Raw genomic sequence first — 22,454 nt, forward strand, 5'->3', positions numbered from 1 at the left:
ACACACGTACGCACATGCATGTGATTTCATGCACATGCTCTCTCTCTCTCTCTCTCTCTCTCTCTCTCTCTCTCTCTCTCTCTCTCTCTCTCTCTCTCTCTCTCATGCATACATATGGAAGTATACACATAATCCATATTTAAATTGCACACACATACACACACACAATCCATATTTAAAATCTCCAAGAAATTAGATTAGCATTACATTAACACTTTTTGGGTTTCCACATGTCTCTTGAAAATATTTGTAGTAGGATATTAGTATTCTTAATTTAAAAACAAAAACAAGATGAATTAACATTCATGATAGGGCATGTCTATATGTTGAAGTTTTTGAGGAAGTTAAGATGTTGAAGTTGTTGAGGAAGTTATGAATGCTTTGAATAGTAAGCTATGGTAGGGAAGACAAAGCAGGCCAAATTGTGACTTTGGAAATGAATTTCTAAGAAAGTTACATTGTAGAGCAGAACAGTTATGGAAGTGAATATCAGCTCAACCACTTTCTAATTACACTGCCTCAATATATTTGAAAATTGTTGGAGGAGGACCCGTTTTCCAACTGTGTTGCTACTTTTATCTCTATTTCCAAAACACAAAGGCACTGTCGGTGACATTCCCTAGGCTGAAGATGGTGGTGAAAGTCGAAAAGACTTTTTGAGCACCTACAAAACGACAGCATGTGTGTGGAGTAGCAGCATCTTAACCTTCGATGTAGGTCAATACTACGAAGCTTGGTGGTTAGACCGTCTAGATACAAAGATGTTCTATCTCTTTTATGGGAAGCAAGAGCTTGTGAGATATGCAACTGCAAGATTTTCACAATTTACTCGACTAGCCTCCACCACGCTAATGTTGTGAAGGCTTGCCTCAGTATCAGTGACTATTGAATAAAGAGGGAAAACCACAGCATGTTTTTCTATGGTAGTGACGAAGGGCCTCAAGGGGTTCACTATGTGAGAACCCTATACATCACATGCGTTCAAGGCCTATTTGTAAAACTACTTGTTTGTAAATTTTTCATGAACAGAACACACCTTTTTTTTATTCAATCTGTGAATACCGCCTTTTAAATTATATGATACTAATTTGTATGTAAAAAATGTGTAAAAAGGGGGTTTAAAATCTCCTTTTGTTGAACCCACATTCTACGCTTACATATGTATGAGTGACCCCCCCAAGAGAAGGGTGTGCAATATAAAGTGAGTAGTTGAAACTTCATGGATTGAAATTGAATGCAGTAGTGGTAGCAGGGCCATCACAAGTAGCAGCGACGACAATGTCTACACGTGGGTAGACACAAACCTCAAAAAATCACGATTTAGGAATTAATTTTCTCTTTCGAGTGGAAATGATTAGCAAGCCCTACCCCTACAGCCGACAAGGGGCAAGCCAAAAATGGATGATTTTGGACATGAGACTTAGTTTTGTTAGCGAGGCCAAAAAGAATGATTTTGGACATAAGACGTAGTTTTGTTGGTGTGCCGTTGGGGGAATGCTATACTTAAGGTTAAACTTTGCAAAAGAGTTTTTTTTTTTTTTTTTGGGAGCTCTATGGTCATGTAATCCATGTACTAGTCCACATTGGTGGACCTTGCATGGTTTTAAGAGCCCAACCCTACAAAGTGGTCTCCTTATCATGACTTTTTTGGAATTCAATGCTGGGTAACAGAGTTTGTGCCCAACGTGTGCAGCGCTTAAATATGTTTATTCATCACAATTTCTTCAAACAGACCATCGCCGATTTGTAGTTTTATTATCTTGCTTATTTGTGGTTTTCTTCTAAAGTCACATGTGACGAGCTTGCCCTTTGTGCCATATAAGGAGGGTAGAATAAGGACGTCGAGCGATGCTTTAATGGTGGGCAGATCGATTGGCGATATTTCTCTATATAATGACCATAAGTGTGAGTTTGTCATATGCAAATACTCTTGGCATTGGCTTTGCTCTATTCGAGTGCAATGGCAAACATTGAAGCATGCTTATGGTAACTCTATGGGTAGTGAAAGTGTCAACTTCCATTAGACTTGACCTTCACTTCTATACTTCATGCTTCTTATTCTTTCTTCTTTCAAAACAGCTTCATGCTTCTTATTCTTTCTTCTTTCTTCCTTAAAATTTTCATGCTTCAGATTCCTTGTTATTGCTTCATGCGATATTTGTATTTGTCGATCGGATCGACTACACTCTATGCTTCAACATTAGACAGTTTACTGTATTGATTTTCTGATGAAAAGGTTTGTGCGAATGACATTCAGCTGTATGCCCATGAAGGCAATTCATATCACATACATGCACCTTTTTCAGTAACTCATGAGTTTTGAATACATGCAGTATTTCAATATCTGTTATCTGATTTGCCAAATACCTCATCTTGGACGCAGTCTCATGTCTCGCATGACAAAGGACTTCAAAGAGCAAGCCTAATGGGTGCTTCCTCCAAGGCTCCAAGAGTCGTGTGCTTGTTCATGAGCAAGGACATGGCAAAGGGAAAGTGCATGTCTTTCCTGTTCCATAAATGCATCTTTTTTGGGAGTGCTCCTTTGAGTAAAATTGCGTTTTAGTTGCCCAATGCACTATGTACTCACCATTATACTAGGAACGAGTGTCCACCCGCAATGTGAGCTCTCGCCTTCAACGCTAAAATTGTCTTTGAATAGCTTAACTCAGCAAAACAATCATATACTTTACCACGCTACTAGGGCGGAGTGCCCACGTGAAGAGTGCACTCTTGTGTGAAGAAGCAAAGGATGTTAAAATAAAGCTTCTTCACGCTGGCCTGTCTCCTCCCTTGCCGTGAAGCGACACTGAATCAGGCGTAATGTCCGCAACAGAGCTAATTTTACACCAGGGAAGATCAATTATTCCTTTGGCATCACGAGTTATTCAGTTCCAGCCCACTTTTAGTGCTGTAGCTGGCCAGAAGACGGTGCGATTGCCTCGAGTGGCACAGTGGCAAGACACACACAGACTTAAGCATTCTCCACCTTCGTTAGGCCCTTTCGTCTGAAAAGGCATCGATTGCAGTAGGAGTAAGTCGAAGAGAATGAAAGAGAAAGAGGCCGCCGGCGCATGGTTCTTGCACTCGACCGGAGGATGGATCGAAGTCAGGTCCTTGCTTGTCGGAATGCTCATCATGGGCCCCTTCGTTGTATTTCAAGATAATATGTCTGGATACAACAAATTATACCGTGCATTTTTTGTACAGCCCGATCTCTCTACGGAGGCCGGGAAGGTTGAGATAGGGTGCCGCAAACAAGTTATGCAAACTGCTGCGCCGTATAGTCCAGAACCTGAAGTCGAACGTTCCAGCAGCGCTCCCCCACCTCTAGGTTTTAATAAGAAGGCGTCCGACGAGTTTTTTGCTGTAAAGCGGCAATTCAGGCCTTATGGGACGGCTGCTGCGTTGTTCGTGGAGATGGGAACGTACAGGGGAGGAGCGCACAGCTTTGCGGTGATCGGATTGGCGTCTAAACCGATCCATGTGTACGGGAGTCCAGGCTTCGAGTGCGAGTGGGTACCGGGGGCGAAGTCGACTGCAAATTATACGTCAATGAAGGGCAGAGCGGAGAAGAGGCTGCCGGATTGGAACCTGGGGCGGCAGTATACGGTGGTAGTGGTGAATTGCAGTTTCACGGAGGGGGTAGGGACGGACGGGAGGGGAGGGGAGCTGATTCTGCATGCGTTTCATGGGGAAGGATATGGGTCGAAGGCGGTGGATGGGGAGAGGATAGTGGCATTGAGGGAGAAGGAGGGGGAGTACGACGAGGGGAGATTCAGGGAAGGATATGAGTATGATTTCGTGTACTGCGGGTCGCCATGGTTCGGGGACCTAAATCCGCAAAGGGTGCGGGAGTGGATGGCGTATCATGCGAGGCTGATGGGGAAGAGGACGAAGTTTGTGCTGTACGATGCAGGAGGGATGAGCGAGGGGGTGAGGGAGGTGCTGCAGCCATGGAAGGAGCTCGGGTATGTGGAGGTGCAGGACGTGAGGGAGGAGCTCTACTTCGACGGTCACTACCATAATCAGTTTCTCATCGTCAACGATTGTTTGCATCGCACTAGATTTCTGTCGAATTGGACCTTCTTCTTCGACGTTGATGAATACCTCTACGTCCCTCCGGGCCACACTCTTCACTCTGTGATGCAAGGCTTCTCCAACTACACTCAGATCATCTTCGAGCAGAACCCCATGTCGCCCAAGCTTTGTCAACCCCACAGCAAGCGCTCCACCAGGTATCATCATACGTTTTTTTTTCTCTCTTTTTCCGTTCACTCACCTCTCTAAAGTTGCACACCTTTTGGGTTGCCTACATTTTGGCCATCAATTGCTCCATTATACTTCGTTTCCAACCACACACTCAAGCACCTCACAGCCAACCAAAAAATGCCATTCTAGCTTCCTAGCCCTACTCACTCCATGGACACATTCAGCCCCTTGGGATTCCACACATTAACATGCTCCAATTCGAACTTCATCAATGCCACCTCTATAGAACCCACCATCTAGCTACCTACAATTCAAGCACAATTCAAACTTCATCAATGCCACCTCTATAGAGCCCACCATCTAGCTCCCTACAATTCAAGCACAATGGCATGCATACCACATGCGGCTGCAGCAACTGCTCCCTTAGATGACTACACCAAGGTCAATGTCCTCGACCATGAGGGTGGGCCGTGGCAATGACTTAGCACTTATATGAACTTCTATGAGCTTGGTGCCTTGCATTCCTAAGCAAATGTGTTACCTCATGCGTTTAGTCCCAAAAAAATACATGTACACGTATGGCTGGACCTTGAAAACGTTCACTCTCTAACAAAATACGTTATTTTCCCTCTTTGCCCTCTCCTTATAAGTTTGTATGTGGATGGCCAAAGAAAAACTTACATTCTACTTTTAGATGATGACAAGGGCAACCCCACAATCACCTCCTCCACATCTAGGCACATGAACTTTCTAGTATGCAATTGAGTATAGCCAAAATAGGTATTAACATAACATCATCTTGAATTGCAGGCCGTAGAAGTAGTTCATGCTCCCAAACCATGCACACCTATCATGCTATAAATTTTTCATCATTATGTAAGATCTATACTTAGGTTAGATCATTAAGGCCTACATTGTATTGCCCACTTATCTTTTGCTTTCAAATTGTGAATGTAGAGATTGGGGATTCGAGAAGCTCGTATTCAAAAACATCAAGACTGGCATCACCTGGGCTCGCAAATATGCTATCCAATCCAGAAATGCATTTACGGCTGGTGTGCATAGATCCGATGACATGCTGGGACTTAGCTTAGGATATTACCCAGAGAGTCATGTGCCCAATATTCGATACTACCACTTCCGCAACACAATAAATGAAAAGGAAGAGTTGTGCAAAGAGTCTATCAATTTCACCACCAAACAAAAGTCGGCCATTGCATATGCTTCCAATAACGTGACCTTCAAATTAGATTTAGGACTTCGAAAGTTAGCTAAATATGTGAAACAGTTTGAGTTGGAGCAGATTGGGTCACAAACGACCATTGCTAGCTAAGACTTATCTTCACATGATTTTAGGATGCCACAGATGATACTAGATTCAACATTTTTACCAAGAGTTGTTTGTCTTGTATGCTGCCACACATAGGCATTTTGGAAACAATTACTTCTTTCTTCAGTCCATTGTTTGCTTTCCTGCTATTTGGAAAGCTATTATTTCCCCGCAAGATCCTTCTCGATCATAACTGTGTTTGGAAACAATTACTTCTTTCTTCAGTCCATCGTTTGCTTTCCTGCTATTTGGAAAGCTATTATTTCCCCGCAAGATCCTTCTCGATCATAATTGTGGTCATCGTATCAAGTTTGCTTGTATAACTACTTCAACTTAGCAATTGAGTTTATGCTCTATTTACCCCCCATGTAAAGAATTGCTTCATGAGCAAACATTTACTTTCTCCGTTTGAATCAAAATTTCTTGGTGTGTTTCTTGAATTTTATAGACCTAAGTTTTAAGCAAGAAACTACCATGCAACAAGGGTAAGATAAAGAGCTTGACGGAAAAAGGTTGGTGGAGGGGATGGAGATGGTGAGTGGGAGGTAGAGGGGAGGGATGATGGAAGTGATGGTGGAGCAGGAATGTTAAATGAAAAAAGTGGTGGTAGAGGTGGTGGAGATGGTGGACGGAAGATGGAGGGATAGAAAATAGAGGTAGATAGAAAATATGGAGGCTTGACAAAATTTGGAGATGATAGAGAGATGAAGGTGGCTTGGAAAAGTGAGGGGATTGAAGTGGGGGGGGGGAGGAGGGGTGTTTTTGCCTTTATAGGATGTGGGGGGTTAATTTTTTGTGATTAGTGTATTTGTAAGTTAACATTGTTTACGATGTAAATCTCATCCTTTTGCACCATTAGTACTCTTTATATTTTTTTAGATGAGCAAATGGAGTTGTACATACTTGTTTAAGGTTGAGAACCTTAACATAAGGATTGGGTAGAGCTTTAAGCATTGCAAACTCTTGTATGTCAAAGATTCAAAGATAGGAATGTTTGTTGCTACAAATCACACGTGGACTTTGACCTAGCTCAACAAGCTTTGAATGACTTGAGATGTGGTCATACTAGTATGTTGCTTCATGGAGATAGATGCCCATGTCTTGCAAGTGAATGTCACATCTATTGGCCACTTGGATCCTCGTCATATGTTGCAAGGCCAAGCAAGCTTAACTCACTATGTTTTATGTTGGAGCCAGTGATTTGTCTAAAGGGAGATTCTGAATGGCACCAAATTGATTGCATTTGTAGAGCAAATTCCCACAATGTTGTGTGAAGGATGGTGTGAAGGAGAAGCATGATCAATTGAACCAACAAATTTGCAAACATCTCAATATCTCTGGATTTATTGATCAAATTTGCTTTTGCCCAAATGAGTTCGAAAAAGACATCCGTGTCACTATAAAATGATAATAGGTTTGAAACAGTTGATCTTGTAGGAGTTGTCAAGAAGAGATGGCTATTGTCATAGAAGACTACTCCACCATAAGAGCTTATCAACCACATAGTACAATCCATCCCAAAATATGTCCTTCACAATTTCATAGCACGCTGACAAGGCAAGCAACTCATGACATGACTTGCCAAATTTCAAAAAAACACAATTATCTCTATGATTGATTTTGCAGCAAATAACTCTATTGAGGAAAATGAGTAAGATGACCCATACTTATGTTGCATTGTACCACAACCAAAAATAAGGTGAAGGAATCATTTAAGGATCATTGGGGACCAAACTATGAGAAGCAAGAAGTAGTGGTTGGAGGTATTTGGTACCAAAAGACATCTAAGAAAGGCCATAGATACACACTCTTAGATAAGAAGGCATAGGCATTTGTCTATACTCTCATCTAGTTAGAGACATTAAGTTTCAAATGTAAGTTCTTTTTGGAGGAAATGAGGGTAAAAGGGTCTCCAAACCCTCATGAGCACTTCATGGAGTGTCTTGCAAGGATTGATGAGACTGTATTAGCTGTTAAGTTACCAAAAACCACTAAGCTAGGTGCCATCTAACTAAAGGCCATAGGAAGCTTCCCCATGCTTCTATGTAAAAGGACTATCACATTCAATGTCCTAGTCTACACGGAAGAATACCAATCTCTCAAGGGATTTTTGACTTTTTTAACATTAAATATCATTGTATAGAGACAATGGACTCTAGTCTAGAGCTTGCAAGTCACATCTCAAAATTAAAATTCCAAAATTCAAACAAGAAGAAGGCTAGGATACAAGGCAATTGGCCACCACCAAATATTTAATATAAATTTTTAAAATGAAAAATTCAATGATAATCAATCACCATATAGGTATAATGATTGATCTTCAAAAATCATTACACAAAAATCAAGATGGTAATTGAAATGAGAGTCTCAAGTCACACGTCAGGAGAGCCAATGACTAAGTTTTTTTACTTCACTCCTATTACTTCTTTTTTCCCTTCGTATTGGGTGTGATGGGATATCTCAAGGTGTATGCCCCAGGCACACCTTGGGTTCTATGTGTGTGTGCTAGAGGCACAGTTAGGTGCCCATAAGCACTGTTAGGTGGTGGTAGATGCCACATAGGATGATTTAGAGATTTTAGGAGCTGATTGAGGAGATGATTGAGGAGATGATTGTGGAGCTTGGTGGCTCATGTAGAGGTGCCTACATATGGACCTCACCTTTCTTCATTCCATAAGCAAGCAAGCATTCTCTCATTTTGTGTTCAGCTTCATGCTTTCCTTTCACTTCTTCAACATGGTATCAGAGCGGTTCTATCCTCCTTGAGCTCGATGTCATTCTTCTCGTGGCTCTCTCCCTCTTCTTTCTCTTGCCAAGTCTGTAGCTCTCTCATCCTCAGCTCTATATTCCACTGTGTGCCTTGTCAAGCACAAATTGTCTGAGCCTATCACAAACAGGCTTTCACGTGCTACAGAAATGAGTACAAGGCTAGCACGAGTTGGCCCACACAAACATACTTCGAGTCAGCGGATGGGTTTCTTCCATTTGCAACAAGAACAACCTCTAATTTCTATAGCTTGAAGGCTGTCGTAGAAGATTTGCATATAGATGAACATCACAGAAGATGCTAGGAGAGGTTCTATAAACCGGTTGCTAATATGAGAGACTCGTGTTCTGTAGTTACCCTTCCAGCTATACTGATTCTAATATATAGAGGTTGGGATGTTGTTCACAGTATTCTACCCACTACTATTGCCTGAAGTCATTGGAGGTTTAGCCAAGGGCTCGGTCGTGCTGTAGCAATATCCATCATTTACAATTTTTGGATGAAGCTTAGAAGCGTGGCTTTCATATTCTAATCCGCTCGTACCCACCAAAAACATTTGTTCTAGGGACACTTGCTGCTGTTGTTCCACACTTGTTTTCTCCATAAAATAAAATGCTTATTATTGTTGATCTACTCTATGCTGACAACATTAAGTGATAGACTTGCTGAGATTCTTTGGAGACTCCAAGCTACCGCTCGTGGTTCTTAGGGACTCTCTGATTGGGAGTGTTCTTTTTCTTCCTTGACTATTTCAATTGATAAAGATTTGCAAGAGTTTATTGGTGCTTGACCATCACTGTTCATGGTCGTTTTATACTCTCAAAGTTGAAGCTCTTGAAGCTTCTTTGATGCAGAGAGTAGTCAATAATTCAGGTCTCAATTGCGACCGCTCTAACGGGTTGGCCATTGGTGAACTTCATTTTGCTACAAACCTACTATCCTATGAAGTTTTGAGAGCGAAGGCTATCTATTTCAAGTGCAGCTGCTTGGTTTCTCTCTGTAGTCGAGAGTTTTTACCAATCGGAGGCATTAATGAATGGTTTCTCAGAGTTCCGATTGTGAAGGTTTGGATCACATAGCCCATAGTTGACACCAATGTTTCTCTGCATAGCTAAAAGGAGCAGATGAGGGTTGCTAGCCACTACTACTCTCTAATGATTTGGAAGTGTCATCTTCTTTTATTGGTCATGGTTGTGTTCGACCAACCAAGCAAGAAAACCCATTTTGTTATTGTGCCCAACATCAGCTTATCATCTCTGAGCTGCACCAAAAATCACGTTATGTTGCCCTGCTCGGATCATGTTTCCAAAAAGGAAGCAAAACCAGAAACTGCCAATCTACTTTCAGTTGATGTGCCTCCACAAGATGAGGCCTCCTATGATGATTATGCTCTTTGAACCATCTCCATATATGCTCCAGATCTCTTTTTTATGTTGAGTCAAGGTACTCTACCTAGATAGTCCTCCAAAATGAATGAAATAAACTATTGTGTTCTTTGTAAACACCTCTAGTCACCATATGATGTAGGCCATGTGTATGTGTTTTGCTCCATGGTACCTCTTGCAGACATTGTGTGCATGTACATGCAAGGGAGATAACCATTGGAAGGTCTTATGTATCCCTTTGTTTACTTCACACCCTTGGGAACCCTTGCTAGCATGAGATCCTAGCCATAGATTTATCCTTGACCACCATGAGATGGCATGAGAAACTATGAGACTAGATGTATCCTTGACATAGCCTAAGGCATTCCCTTGAGGGGGGGTTTGATGGGATATCTCAAGGTGTATGCCCCATGCACACCTTGGGTTCTATGTGTGTGTGCTAGAGGCACAGTTAGGTGCCCATAAGCACTGTTAGGTGGTGGTAGATGCCACATAGGATGATTGAGAGATTCTAGGAGATGATTGAGGAGATGATTGTGGAGCTTGGTGGCTCATGTAGAGGTGCCTACATATGGACCTCACCTTTCTTCATTCCATAAGCAAGCAAGCATTCTCTCTTTTCGTGTTTAGCTTCATGCTTTCCTTTCACTTCTTCAACAGGGTGGAGATCTACAACTTTTCTCCCCTTTCTTTGACTTCTTATTGAGTGGAGAGCCATAACTTGGCTCCCCTTGCTTTATCTTGTTGTTGGGTTAAGGTTCATAAGCAATCCTCCAGAGATTACCTAGCCAACTTCCTCTCTCTCCCCCTAATAGTCTCATGAGGTAGGGGCATATGACCTATCCACATGTTAGGCACTAGATACTTACACAATCTACATGTCAATGTTTCCTTCATGAATACCACAAAGAAATAGAAATGCAAACGTGCAAACATAGGGTCCATCAAATGTGGTAGTGATTTATGATGCTGCCACCACATACGTGCACTTTTCACCTTGTCGCATCTTTAGAGGAAAACTTTCAAATTTCGTGTATGCTAATATGAGGACCAATGTTTGTGTCTCCTCATTGGCAAGACATTTTTGGAGTTTGGAATTGTTTGAAAATGCTATCCTCTTCTATGTTTTGACTATCAAGGGTTGTTGCCATGGAATTAATCTGCCTCTTTCCACTCCTCACCTCCATTTTAATGTCCTTCATCCATTGATTCACGTACCTCATGCACAACTCTACTTCTTGTCTTCTCTACCTTCCCTCATAGTAAACTTTTTTTCTTCCTTTTCCTAAACTACTCGGCTACCTTGGTTTGTTCCATGCTTGCAATCCCCTTGTGTGTGTTGCATCTACCTTGGAATGTGCCCCCCATTCCAGGCTTCAATACCCTCCTTAATATGTCGCTCAAATATCACATTCAAGTGTGCTTCTTTGGCTATCCTATAGACCTTCCTCATCTCCTCATCAATTTTGTAGCAAGTGCCCTCCAACCTCATTGGCCTGATACAATAGTGGAGACTTGTACTCAAAATTATTCTTTAAGTTTTTCTTTGAATAGGAGACTTGACCTCCACATACTCGCTCTATTTTTACTTGAACTTGCCAATACTTTATGGTTCCTTGAGTATCCAAAAAGAGAGGCCTCTTTTTCTTAATAACTTTCTAAACTACTTTTGGCACCTAGCATACAAAACTACCTCCAGGGACTTTGAGCACGTTCATCTTTGTGTCAATGTGGACTATAGTATTCCCATAGACAATGTATCCCTCCTTCACATTCATTTCTCTCAAATTCTTGCTGAGAATGGTGTGTAAATTGCACCATAAGGGATATGGGACAAAACCTTAACCCTAAGGGGTCCATGTATATATTCCTATTTTCCTTGGAATACAAGCTACTGTACAGTTAGTCAATCTTGTGTGCAGTCCTCTTTCTCCCTTTCTCACTTCTGCTATCATGGTATCAAAGCCGATGGTGCTCACAAGCCCTTGCTTCTTGTCAAGGCAACAAGCCCTCACTTGAGGGACCCTCCATCTCCATTCATATCATGAGATTTTTTGTGAAGCTCCTTCATTGTGTTCTTGAGAGGTTGAGTTTCATTGAGAGTTCTTCTTCGAGTTCATTTTGAGGTTTTATTTGAATCAGAGAAAATTTTTGAGAGATTTATGTTCATGCTTCTTGAATGATTGTTAAGATTCTCATTGAGAGACTTGTTTGCTGCATAGGGAGATTTCCACATTGAGAAAGAGATTTCTTGCCACTTTGTGAGAGAGTGAGAGAGACTTCAATTCATTCTAAGCAACATTTAGGTCTTGTAATGTCCAAAGGAAGAATTTAGGTCTCTAAGGTAGTAAAGCTCAACATAGTGAGCACACAAATGCTCCTTGGCTCAACGTCCTACCCAGCACAAACCAAATCAAGAGAAAATGTATTTTGCTACTTTTTATCTCAATCGATGTGTAATGTGTAGACTAGCTACCATAGAGGAGAGAACTCCAAAATAAGCCAACTGAAACCCTGCCAAAAAATTCTCGATTAGTTCCTAGCTACCGTCAGTCACTGTAGAACCAATCATTGGTATTCATCTCACATATCAATACCCATTCCATTCTTTGACAGAGGGCGAATTCACTCTTGTTGAGTCACTTGGCACTTTAGGTTACCGATTTAGGATAGTTGCACCTACTTGCACTCACAAAGTCACTAGTTGACTATTTAGCATGCTACACTACTTCTTTAAGCCTTGTAAAATCCTCTAGCTATCACCAGCACGTGGTTGCTATTTGAATACAGGTTTTGATTCGTGGTGCACCATGGTGAAATCACATGATGGTTATATTTCTTGATCAGGGTAGCAAGCTCGATGATAACACTATGGCTATTGGAAGTTCAAAAACTTATGGGACATTGTCACAGAAGATTAAAAGAGACCCGATCTACCAAGGCACGACTTGCCTTGAATATCATCAACTTCAATGTGAAGGATAAGATTATCCCTCTTCTTTGTGGGTAGACCTGAATCGTACTTGCTTGGAAGAATTTGGAAAGAAGATACAATGCCCACAACATGTCACAGATTCCCTTATTGAAGAATCAACTAAATAACAATCCAATGCTTCCAAATGAATCAGGTCTTGACTTCTTACTCAGTGTGAAGGATCTTGGCGATTAGCTCACATCACTTGGGCAAGAGGTCAAAGAACAGTGACTAGTCTAGCTGCCATCAATGGACTTGGACCAGATTATGGGCAATTTGTGGCTGCATTAGTCACTCAAGATGCACCACCAACATTTCAACTCATGTCAGACACGCTTATGTAGGAGCGATTGAGACGCAGTCTCAAAGCAGATTCTAAGAATCGTGACACGGCCCTCATAGCAAGAGGAGGTGCAAGAGGGTCATCCAGAGGAAAAGGAAAGAATTTCGGACGCCCTAGCAACCAAGACATAGGTCAGTACTAGAGAAAATAGTCTCCATCTTCATTGACTCAGAGTCATGGTCCTCCCGCACAAAGGAGGACATGGAAACCTAGAGGTTAGAGCCAACTTTGGAAGAGGAGGAAATTAGGAAAGTACTCCTAGATGTGAGGGAAATTGCAACTATTGCAGCATCCCAAGCCATTGGGAACCAGAATGTAGAAAGAAATAAAGGGATTTAGCCAATACATGCCAGACAAACAGGTCTCACAACCCTCACCGAGGCAATTATCATCAACGGCAACCTGTCCACTATGCCTATGATGAAGACAACTCTCAGAACTATCAACACAAAGTTCTCATATCACAGCCCACATCTCAGAATTGAAGGATAAGGATACATGGTGGTTTGACTCTAGTGCGAGCAACCACATGACAACTGAGAAAGAATGGTTCTTCAATCTCTATCCCAATCGGAACCCAATAGACAACGTTGTGATGCAGGATGACACACCCACAAAATCAAAGGAATTGGCAGCATACCCCTATACAATAATGCAAACAGTGTAGGAAGTATTGGAAATACATTCTATGTCTTCACAATGGCACAAAACCTTCTCTCTATTGGACAGATGACTGATAGTGATATGGAATTTGTCTTCAACAAGTATGGATGTATAGTGAGAGAGCTCAAGAGTCCCACACTGTTTTAAATTTTTCAGGCATTGTCATATTGTAATTTTTTAACATTGTATTGTTATAATTATGAGTGAGTTTGACTGCCTTTTCAGACATTGACATTCAATCATCTTAATTATTTTGCAAGTATTATCAATCCAATAACAAGTAAATAAAGCGAACTTGGCAACCAAAAAGATGCATTTGACATTCCATGTAAGTACGAGATTGCAAGATTTCTTTATCCTCATTGCTCAGGGTGTCAAGATTGGAAGAATGTTCAATCTTTCTTCTGCCATTCCAATCTAAAGAGCCCTAGCAGCTCATCATCAAAATCAAGATGCTTATTTGAGTATATTTTGGCACAAGAGGTATGGTCACCTCAACTACAAAAGTCGTGTATCCCTCAAAAATACAAACATGGTACAGGGACTTCCACAATTGTACTTTCAAAAAGATGTATGTGAGTCTTGTAGCTTTGGTAACACAGACAGCCCTTTTAAGCATCTTTGACTCAAAGTACCGACGTCCTTCATACCGTACATTCAAATCTATAGGGTCTAACTTCTATATCATCTCTTGGCAAGGCTTTGTACTTCATGACCTTCATCAATGATTACTCATAGAAGACTTCGATCTACTTCTTGAAAAACAAGTCTGATGCATTTAACACTTTCAAAGACTTGAAAGCCTTGGTAGAAAAGCAGACTGGCAAGTACCTAAGGGTCCTCCATTGTGACAATGGAGGTGAATACAAGTCCACAGAATTCAATGCCTTTTGCACACATCATGGCATCATATGACAATTCACATGCAGAGATACCCCTCACCAAAAAAAGGTTAGTGAACAAAAGAACCGGGTGATTGCAAAGTCATCTAGATGCATACTTAACGAGAAGTATGTTCTAAGATAGTATTGGGCTAAGGCATGTGACACAGCTTTGTACTTAATGAACAGGAGTCCCATGGCTTCATTGCAAAACATGAAATAAGAAGAGGCATTCACAAGAACTAATCCCTCTATTGGTCACTTGAGTGTATTTGGCTCTCTTTCTTATGCTCATTTTCATGATGCACTTAGAACTAAACTTGACATCAAATCAACCAAATGTCTTTTTCTTGGATATGTTGCCTCTATGATCTAGTCAAGCAGAAGTTGATTATATCCAAGGATATTATCATTGATGAGGCTTCATCATAATTTGACAGTTCGATTAATATTTCTACTCCGCCTCAGCCAGCAGTGCCAATGATACATCAAATTTCTTTGCCTGCAGAGTCAGACACTATGCAATCCACAGTTACCACTCAGAGTTACCACTCAGAGTAAAGGCAAAGAAAAGGTTCTTCACATAGTGAATACAGCAACTACCATGGTCATCACCAATATTCTTGAGAGTTCCACTTCCAATCTTAGAAAAAGACCTTCCAATGGTCGTGATCAAAAAAGACCTGTGAGGTGGACCTACAAGAGCAATTATGCATTCATGGCAAAAGTGATGCAATTTGATGAGTCGACAGCCTTCAAAGATACAGTGCAAGTCCCTAAGTGGTAACATGTAATGGATGAAGAGTACAGTGTCATTCTTAAGAACCAGACTTGGACCTTGACAGATCTTCCTATAGAGAAGAAACCCATTGGATGCAAATGGGTTTACAAAGTCAAACTCAACTCAAATGGTGAGGTTAATAGATACAAGGCTAGGTTGATAGCCAAAGGATATGCCCAAGAGTATGGTACAGACTATAAGGAGACCTTTGCACCTATTGCAAAGATGACTACCGTCAGGACAGCCATAGCTCTTGTAGCTCACTTTGATTGGCCCATCCACTAGATGGATGTTAACCTCAAAGTGTGCCTTAAGACTTCCATGATCAACAGAGAAACAAAAGTTACAAGGATAAGGCTTGCAAGGTGCAAGGATTGAAAGGAGATGCAAGATAGCCGAATTGAAAGATGGTGTATCTCTAAGTCCACCCTTCTTCAATCATCTTCAATTGATGCATGAATGGGCGACCTAGGATGATCTCATAGTTGGGATTATACATCTTGCTTGGCTTAATTGGGATGTGGATACTTATAATAATGATGGTGTTAATTGGCCACTGTGCTAACATTCGATTATATATGTGATTTCTAACTATTACCACCAATTAGTGAGAATTAGTTTTAGTCAAGACCCTTGTTTCTTAGATTATCTTAACTTAATAGAATAATGTAACTGCCAATTAGCAAGCACTAGTATAGTCAAGACCCTTGTTACTTTATGTCATATTTCACTTAATTGAGTTTATTATGTAATGTAAGATAGTGGTAGGTGGAAAAGGCTAGTTAGTTAGCTTAAAATGATGGATCAAAAAGCACTATCTAGTTGAAGTGATGGTGTGGTGAGTCCCTTAAAGCTCAATAGGATTACATGTGATGGCTTAAATTTGTTTCTTTTATCCATCAGGCTTGTAACCAATTAAATAGGCACTAGACTCACATGCAATTAAAGCCACCTGGCTTACATAATAGGATAACCATATGATCCACTCAAATATCAAATTGAATTTCCCTATGGCCAATATGTTTCACACTGGCTACAATAATATGGTTCGATATTATTGTAACCAAGTTCCTAAATGTGAAGGCTACAACACCCTTCAAAGAAAATTTGCCCCCTCCCCCCCCCCCCCCCCCGTTCCCTTGATTGAGAAATGAACCTTCAAAATGAAGTACCACATTAGAAAAACTTCCTTGCAGTGCCCTTCAAAATCTAAATTGTCCTTTAAAACAAAATTTTGGGTTGTTTAAGTGTCAAGAAGCCAAGTGCTCATCGACCTCTAATGCTAGTGGGCACTAGCTATTTAAAGTGCCATGTAATCAACCATGTGCTCATTGACTTCCTACTACTCGACCCTCATCTCTTGCTCCACCCTCTCATTGCACCTCTTGATCCACCTTCATCTCCACCCCCTAGATCCAACAATGCTATGTCTCACCTTTATCTTACTCCATTCTTGTTCCTATAGCTATCACTAAAAGTAATCCTTCTATCAATGTAAATCATTTTTCTTGCAAAAAGTAAGCCTCCATCTGTGAGAATCTATATTAACACAGGTAAGCAATCCCACATAATTTTTTATAATCCTTGGTTATAGAGATCCACAATTGTAAGGTTAGGTAAGCCTCCACTAATGAGCACCACCTTTAGTTAGGGTAAGACAAGCGTAATACTTCATAATTGGCACCTCTAGTAATCAAATGGGTAAGCCTCCATGGGTGAGCATCATCATCCTCAATAGTTTGGATAATCCTTCAAACAAGAAGCATCATAATTTCATATAAGCTTGTTACAAAGAGAATTGCAATCAATAATTTCATGTAAGCTTCTTATGAAGAGAAGTGCAATCAATAGCTGGGAATCATGGATAGATGATATCGTTATAACCACAAAGGTGGTCAATGGAAATAATGCAAGGACATTAAGGAGATACCGCATGGAAGTGGTCCATCTAGATTAATCCCACATTCCAAAGTGGTGATCAATAGTGGAGTTCATATAAGCACTAGGAAAAGGAGAGTCCCCATATCCCCGTGCATGTTTTTGAGGAGTGAGGCACTCTAGAGGTGGCTTGGTAGTAAGGGTTTGGAACCCCTCACACGTGGCCTCACATGAGTGGCTAGGAGGCCCAAGTGGCACTCAACCCATGCAATGTTCACACATATGTAGACAAACCAGCATTGCATTAAAGCTTGGGATCTCTAGCTTTCCATGGGACACATGAGGTAGCAGTGTGTTTTTCCACATGGCACAATAAGGTAAATTTGCACATTATGAAGGACCCATTGCAACAATCAAGGCACTAATTGTTGAAAAATGGAGCAATCAGTTAGTTTGATTGCACACACCATATGCATTGGTGGTTATGGGTGGCTACACTACCCTATGATAAAGATGAGTTCCTAATGGTTTGTAGATAGGTGACATAGTAATGCTACTTTATGGCACCTATTATTATGTGTCAATGCTTGGTGGTAGAAATAGGATACATTCCTCTCATGTGGTATTACTATGTTCACACATGTGTAGAAAAACTAACATGGTTTCAAAGACTAGGAGCTCTATTTGTCTATGGGAGGCTTCCATGTAGCACATTCGGTGAGATCCACACAATTCAAAAGACACATGGAAATGATTGGGTCACTAAACCCCTCAGCTAGTGGAACAAGTAGGTAGAGGCTTATTGCACACATGATCTATGATGGCGGCGGCTACGATTGACTACACTATCTTGCAATAAAGACTAATCCATGATGGCTGGAAGATAAGTGACAAACTCTAGTATATGGCACATGCCATTCCATGTCCATTGCTTGGTGGTGGCAGTAATAGGATTCATTCTCCCCACATGGTGTTCTAGTGGGAAATCATCATGTGAAGGCCTCCTTCATGCTTGGATTGAGGGAGGGTGTTGGAACGACTAAGGTGGTCAACATAAATAATCCAAGCACATGGCAATGGCCCTTGTGGATTAATCCCACATGCAAAGTGGTGATTAATAATGGAGTCCATATAAGTACTATGGAAAGGAGATTCCTCATATCCTTGACACAATCTTAGGAGTGAGGCTCTCTAGAGGTGGTTAGGAAGGCAAGGTGTCGGACCCTTGGCATGCGAGCTCACACAAGTATCTAGGAGGCCCAAGTGGCAATTGGCCGATGTTGTGTTCATATGTGTCCAAACAAGACAAACTACTAGATATCCCACTTTCAAATCTAGGAATACATGAAATTCACTACCATCAATAACAATACCATCACAAAGTATGGAACAAGAAGAAATTCTAGATTTCTATTGAGAATCAAAGGTTGACAACATATGGGAAGATTTGCTAGAAGAAGAATTCCTAGCACAACAATCAAACAATTATGAAGTACTGCACCCATCTATGGGATCGTTTTTGACAAGAAGAATTCCTAGCACAAATGTCCAACAATTATGAAGTGTCTACAACCATATTTGTAGATTTAAATATAAGAGAATGTCAAAAGAATTTCCAAAACGTTATCAACCTTTATATGCAAAGGATTAAAATTTCTAATAACTCAAAATTATTCAAATGAAACAATCAATATTTTAATCATAGGAATGGGATTCAATTCAAAAAGAGACTCCAATTCAAATAATGACAACGTAGAAGCCATCACCATCATTGCACTAATGCATTATTCAATTACATTCTTCAAATCAATATCAAAAGTGATTCTTATTAGTGAAAAAACCTGACACTATGCTAATTTTGACAATTCAACTCTTGATCAATATTGTAATCATTGCAAACTTGCCAATCTATCAAATACAAATGAAACATTCAAAGTTCTGTATCCACACCAACAACAGTGCAATCATTTTCCAAACATGAAAATCCTCAATGATTTTTCTTATATCAGTAAACACATTAATGAATATATCCATCAAGAAGATGAAAGCCATTCCACACTTTTAGAAGCAAAGCCTTCAGCAAATATGCTTTCAATTGTGACAATCGACATTGTGAAAAGCTAACAAATGACATAGAGTTATCATTCAAATATGTTACATACAACTCAATGACATTTTGAAGCAAAATGATTTCACATTCTAATTCATCACATAATCAATCATATTGTTGATCCAAATGCAGATATATGCCAAGTGCATAAACATCGTTGACAAAAATGTAGAAAATTTTGGAACAACTCAACTTTCAAAGCTATGAGCAAAATGATAAAGCATTCCAATTGTACAGAAATATTTCAATAATCAATCAAGTGATTTAATACATGTATATGAAAATAATAATCAATATCAAATTCTTCCACATGTGAAGACATTTTAACTTTTCAAGAATGCTAGTTGATCCTTAAAAATCACAATCACATTAGTGACATAGACCGTATCACTAATCTATGTGATGATGCAATCAATAAGTTTTTTACAGGTCTCATTACAATCCACTATTTTAGAAGAAAGATAGTAATGGCACATCATCATTAAGTTATGACATCTTTCCATTAGCATAGAAAAATTTAACATGAATTCATGACAATGAACTTTATGTAGAAGAGGAAACTTGTTTTAAAAACTTACAAGAATGTATAACAATATGTATTATGGAGGTACAAGTAAATATCACTTCCCTTAATAGTGAGAGGTTAGCTAGTGGGATTCTAGAATGCCTTAATACTTTTTGTCCAGCCTCTGGATCCTAGGTGAAACATAGTAAAGCGGGGTTAAAAGATACAATGAGCTCAGTGCCTCTAGGGGAGCAAATTAATTCAAGAAAGGGTGCCTTTTAAATGGTATTCACTACTTAATGAATTGGTAGGATTGGGTGATTGAGGAGATTAAGAAGAAGATTCTCAAGTGGCAAGGCCTTCAGCCCTCTCTTCCAAGAAGAAAATTTGTATTGAATCACTTCCTCTACCCCTCAATTATTTTATTTATATGTCCCCCCCTCCAAATCAAAGCTGCTCAAGATGAACTTCTTGTTTAGAACCTTCCTAAAGGGAAGAGATGAAGGTAGTAAAAAGATGGCTAAAGTATACACTTCCTAAACTTGAGGATAGGCTAGGAATTGTGAACTTAAAATGATCTGCTGCATCTTTTATGGGAAAATGGATAATAAAGGCATTCCATCAATAGGAAGAATGTTGGTCTCTTCTACTTAAGAGAAAATTTGCTCACCCTAGACCTACCATATGTAAGATTTGGAAACAATACCTAGTGAACGCTGCATAACCATAGGCCCTAGACTATGGAAAGGTTGAGAACAACTAAGGGATTTTCTAGGAAGTCTAGGACCTTTACTTCTTAGTATCTCAATGATATACAAGGATATGGTATTATAGAATAAGGATATCAAGCATGTTTTCAAACTCAAGAAGAAAGGAATATGTCTCTAGGATGACCTTGAAATAGGAGGGGACAATTCTATCTCATAGATAAAGAGATAATTTAGAAACATAGAGTTAACAATTTGATCTTTTTCTTATTAAAACTTGAATGCAAATTTGGGAGAAGGAGTCCTTCAGCTAGATGGGTGATAGACAGATAGATGCTTTGCAAGAATTCCATTAGAAGGGTCAGAGATACCTTTTGCCAGTTCTTATTTTTTTTTCATCAGATGGGTGATAAACAAACAAATACATTGCAGGAATTCCATTAGAAGGGTCAGAGATACCTTTTTCCAGTTCTTTATTTTTTTCATCAGATGGGCATCCATGATTTACTAAATAGGAGGTTGTTTAGAAGGGATGGATGATCAGTTTGAGGGGCCATTTTGAAAATATTTAGAACAAAAATAAGTCATATTTGTTATGGTTAATTATCCATAGGGTAGTCTAGACAGGGTGTAGATCTACTGCTCAGTAAAGGGATCCCCAATATGCCAATGTTTCCACATGGTCCCAAAAGACGCTGCTCATTTGTTTATAAATATTAGGTTCTCTAACATGTTTTGGTCAAACTTTTGTTAGATTAATGGATGCTCTGCTCTTGCCTACAATATGGCTCTACTAGGGGATAAACAATTCAAATGGTAGGGAGACTAGAATGATGCTTGGAGTCAAGTCCTATGGCTTATATGGATTTAGAGAAATGCTATGGTTTTTAATCATTATTTTCTTGATGTTATATCACTAATGTTGAGTTGATGGGTGACCATAGGAATGCTAGAAGATAATTAGAGATTGTGATGATTGAATCAACCAAATTGTAGGGAAACTTAAGCTTGATGTGGCCTTGGCATGTGTGCATTTTCTTGTTATAAAAGATTTTTGAAACCTATTCACACATATTCATGAGAGCTTTTAGAGATGGTAGAAGAATTTTGGATGCTATTTCCAAGTCCCTCCCTAAGCAAGATTAAAGCTTCCATGTGGCTTCTTTGAAAAAAACTAGTTAATTGTTGGGCTTCAATTGCATGCCCATGTTCTTTTTACCCTTAGTTTATGTTCAGTTTTGGTGCTTTACTCCTCCCTATGGAAATTTTTGTGCTGAGAAACCGGATAATTTTACACCTTAGAGCTGAGAAAACGTATAAGGTTATGCCTTAGGACCCTACTTTTGTGGATCAGTTATCCTTTTAGAAAGTGCCAATGGAATGACCTATTGGTTCTAATCATAACTTATAAATGAAAATACCCTCTTTCTTGGTGGGGGAGGGGGAAGCCGGGGGGGTTGCTGAAGTAAATCAATGGACTTGAATATCAGACAACAAATGTTATCTTCAAGTTTCAACAAAAGTATTCATAATATAAGAAATTCTATCTCAAGCTTTGTGAAAGGCATCACAAAATTTTTAAAATTAAGATACAAGAAAGGCAATGACTAAAAAATGCCCGTAAGTTAACATATCATTAACTTATCAAGAAACCAATATTCATCACAATGTCAAAAAAAAGAAACATTAGTCTCAGTGCTTCCACTTGTAATAGATATTTCATCAACTTATTCATAATGAAATAATTCAATTATAATTTTATAAAAAGATTCAAGAAATGTGTCAATGTCTCTCATCAATGTCAACAAATAGACTTATTCATATGACATTGTAGTCAAGAACATATGAGCTATGAAAAGAAAATTTTACCTAACAAAGAGGGTCAGTCATAGAAAGCTAGTAATGATCCCTTGGATATGTC

The 22,454-nt window shown here is 39.7% G+C and overlaps 1 protein-coding gene across 1 annotated transcript; it reads left to right on the top strand.

Annotated features, from left to right (window-relative positions):
* The first annotated feature begins 3,402 nt into the window (after positions 1–3,402).
* On the top strand, positions 3,403–5,542 carry LOC147884463 (galactan beta-1,4-galactosyltransferase GALS1-like). Its single transcript, XM_087398062.1, has 2 exons — positions 3,403–4,247; positions 5,167–5,542. Exons 1-2 carry the CDS (start codon positions 3,418–3,420, stop codon positions 5,540–5,542), a joined length of 1,206 nt encoding a protein of 401 aa, XP_087254188.1. The 5' UTR covers positions 3,403–3,417.
* The last annotated feature ends 16,912 nt before the right edge of the window (positions 5,543–22,454 follow it).

Source organism: Dipteris shenzhenensis, chromosome 27 (genome assembly GCF_047967505.1).
Source record: "Dipteris shenzhenensis isolate YYH24624 ecotype China chromosome 27, Dip_SZ_1.0, whole genome shotgun sequence".
Lineage (NCBI taxonomy): Eukaryota > Viridiplantae > Streptophyta > Polypodiopsida > Gleicheniales > Dipteridaceae > Dipteris > Dipteris shenzhenensis.

Bases quoted from the DNA above. Each gene is read 5' to 3' on its own strand.
- LOC147884463 (XM_087398062.1), top strand. From the start codon at position 3,418: ATGGGAACGTACAGGGGAGGAGCGCACAGCTTTGCGGTGATCGGATTG. The intron at 4,248-5,166 runs GTTTTTTTTTCT...TTGTGAATGTAG, and splicing joins TCCACCAGGTATCATCATAC to AGATTGGGGATTCGAGAAGC.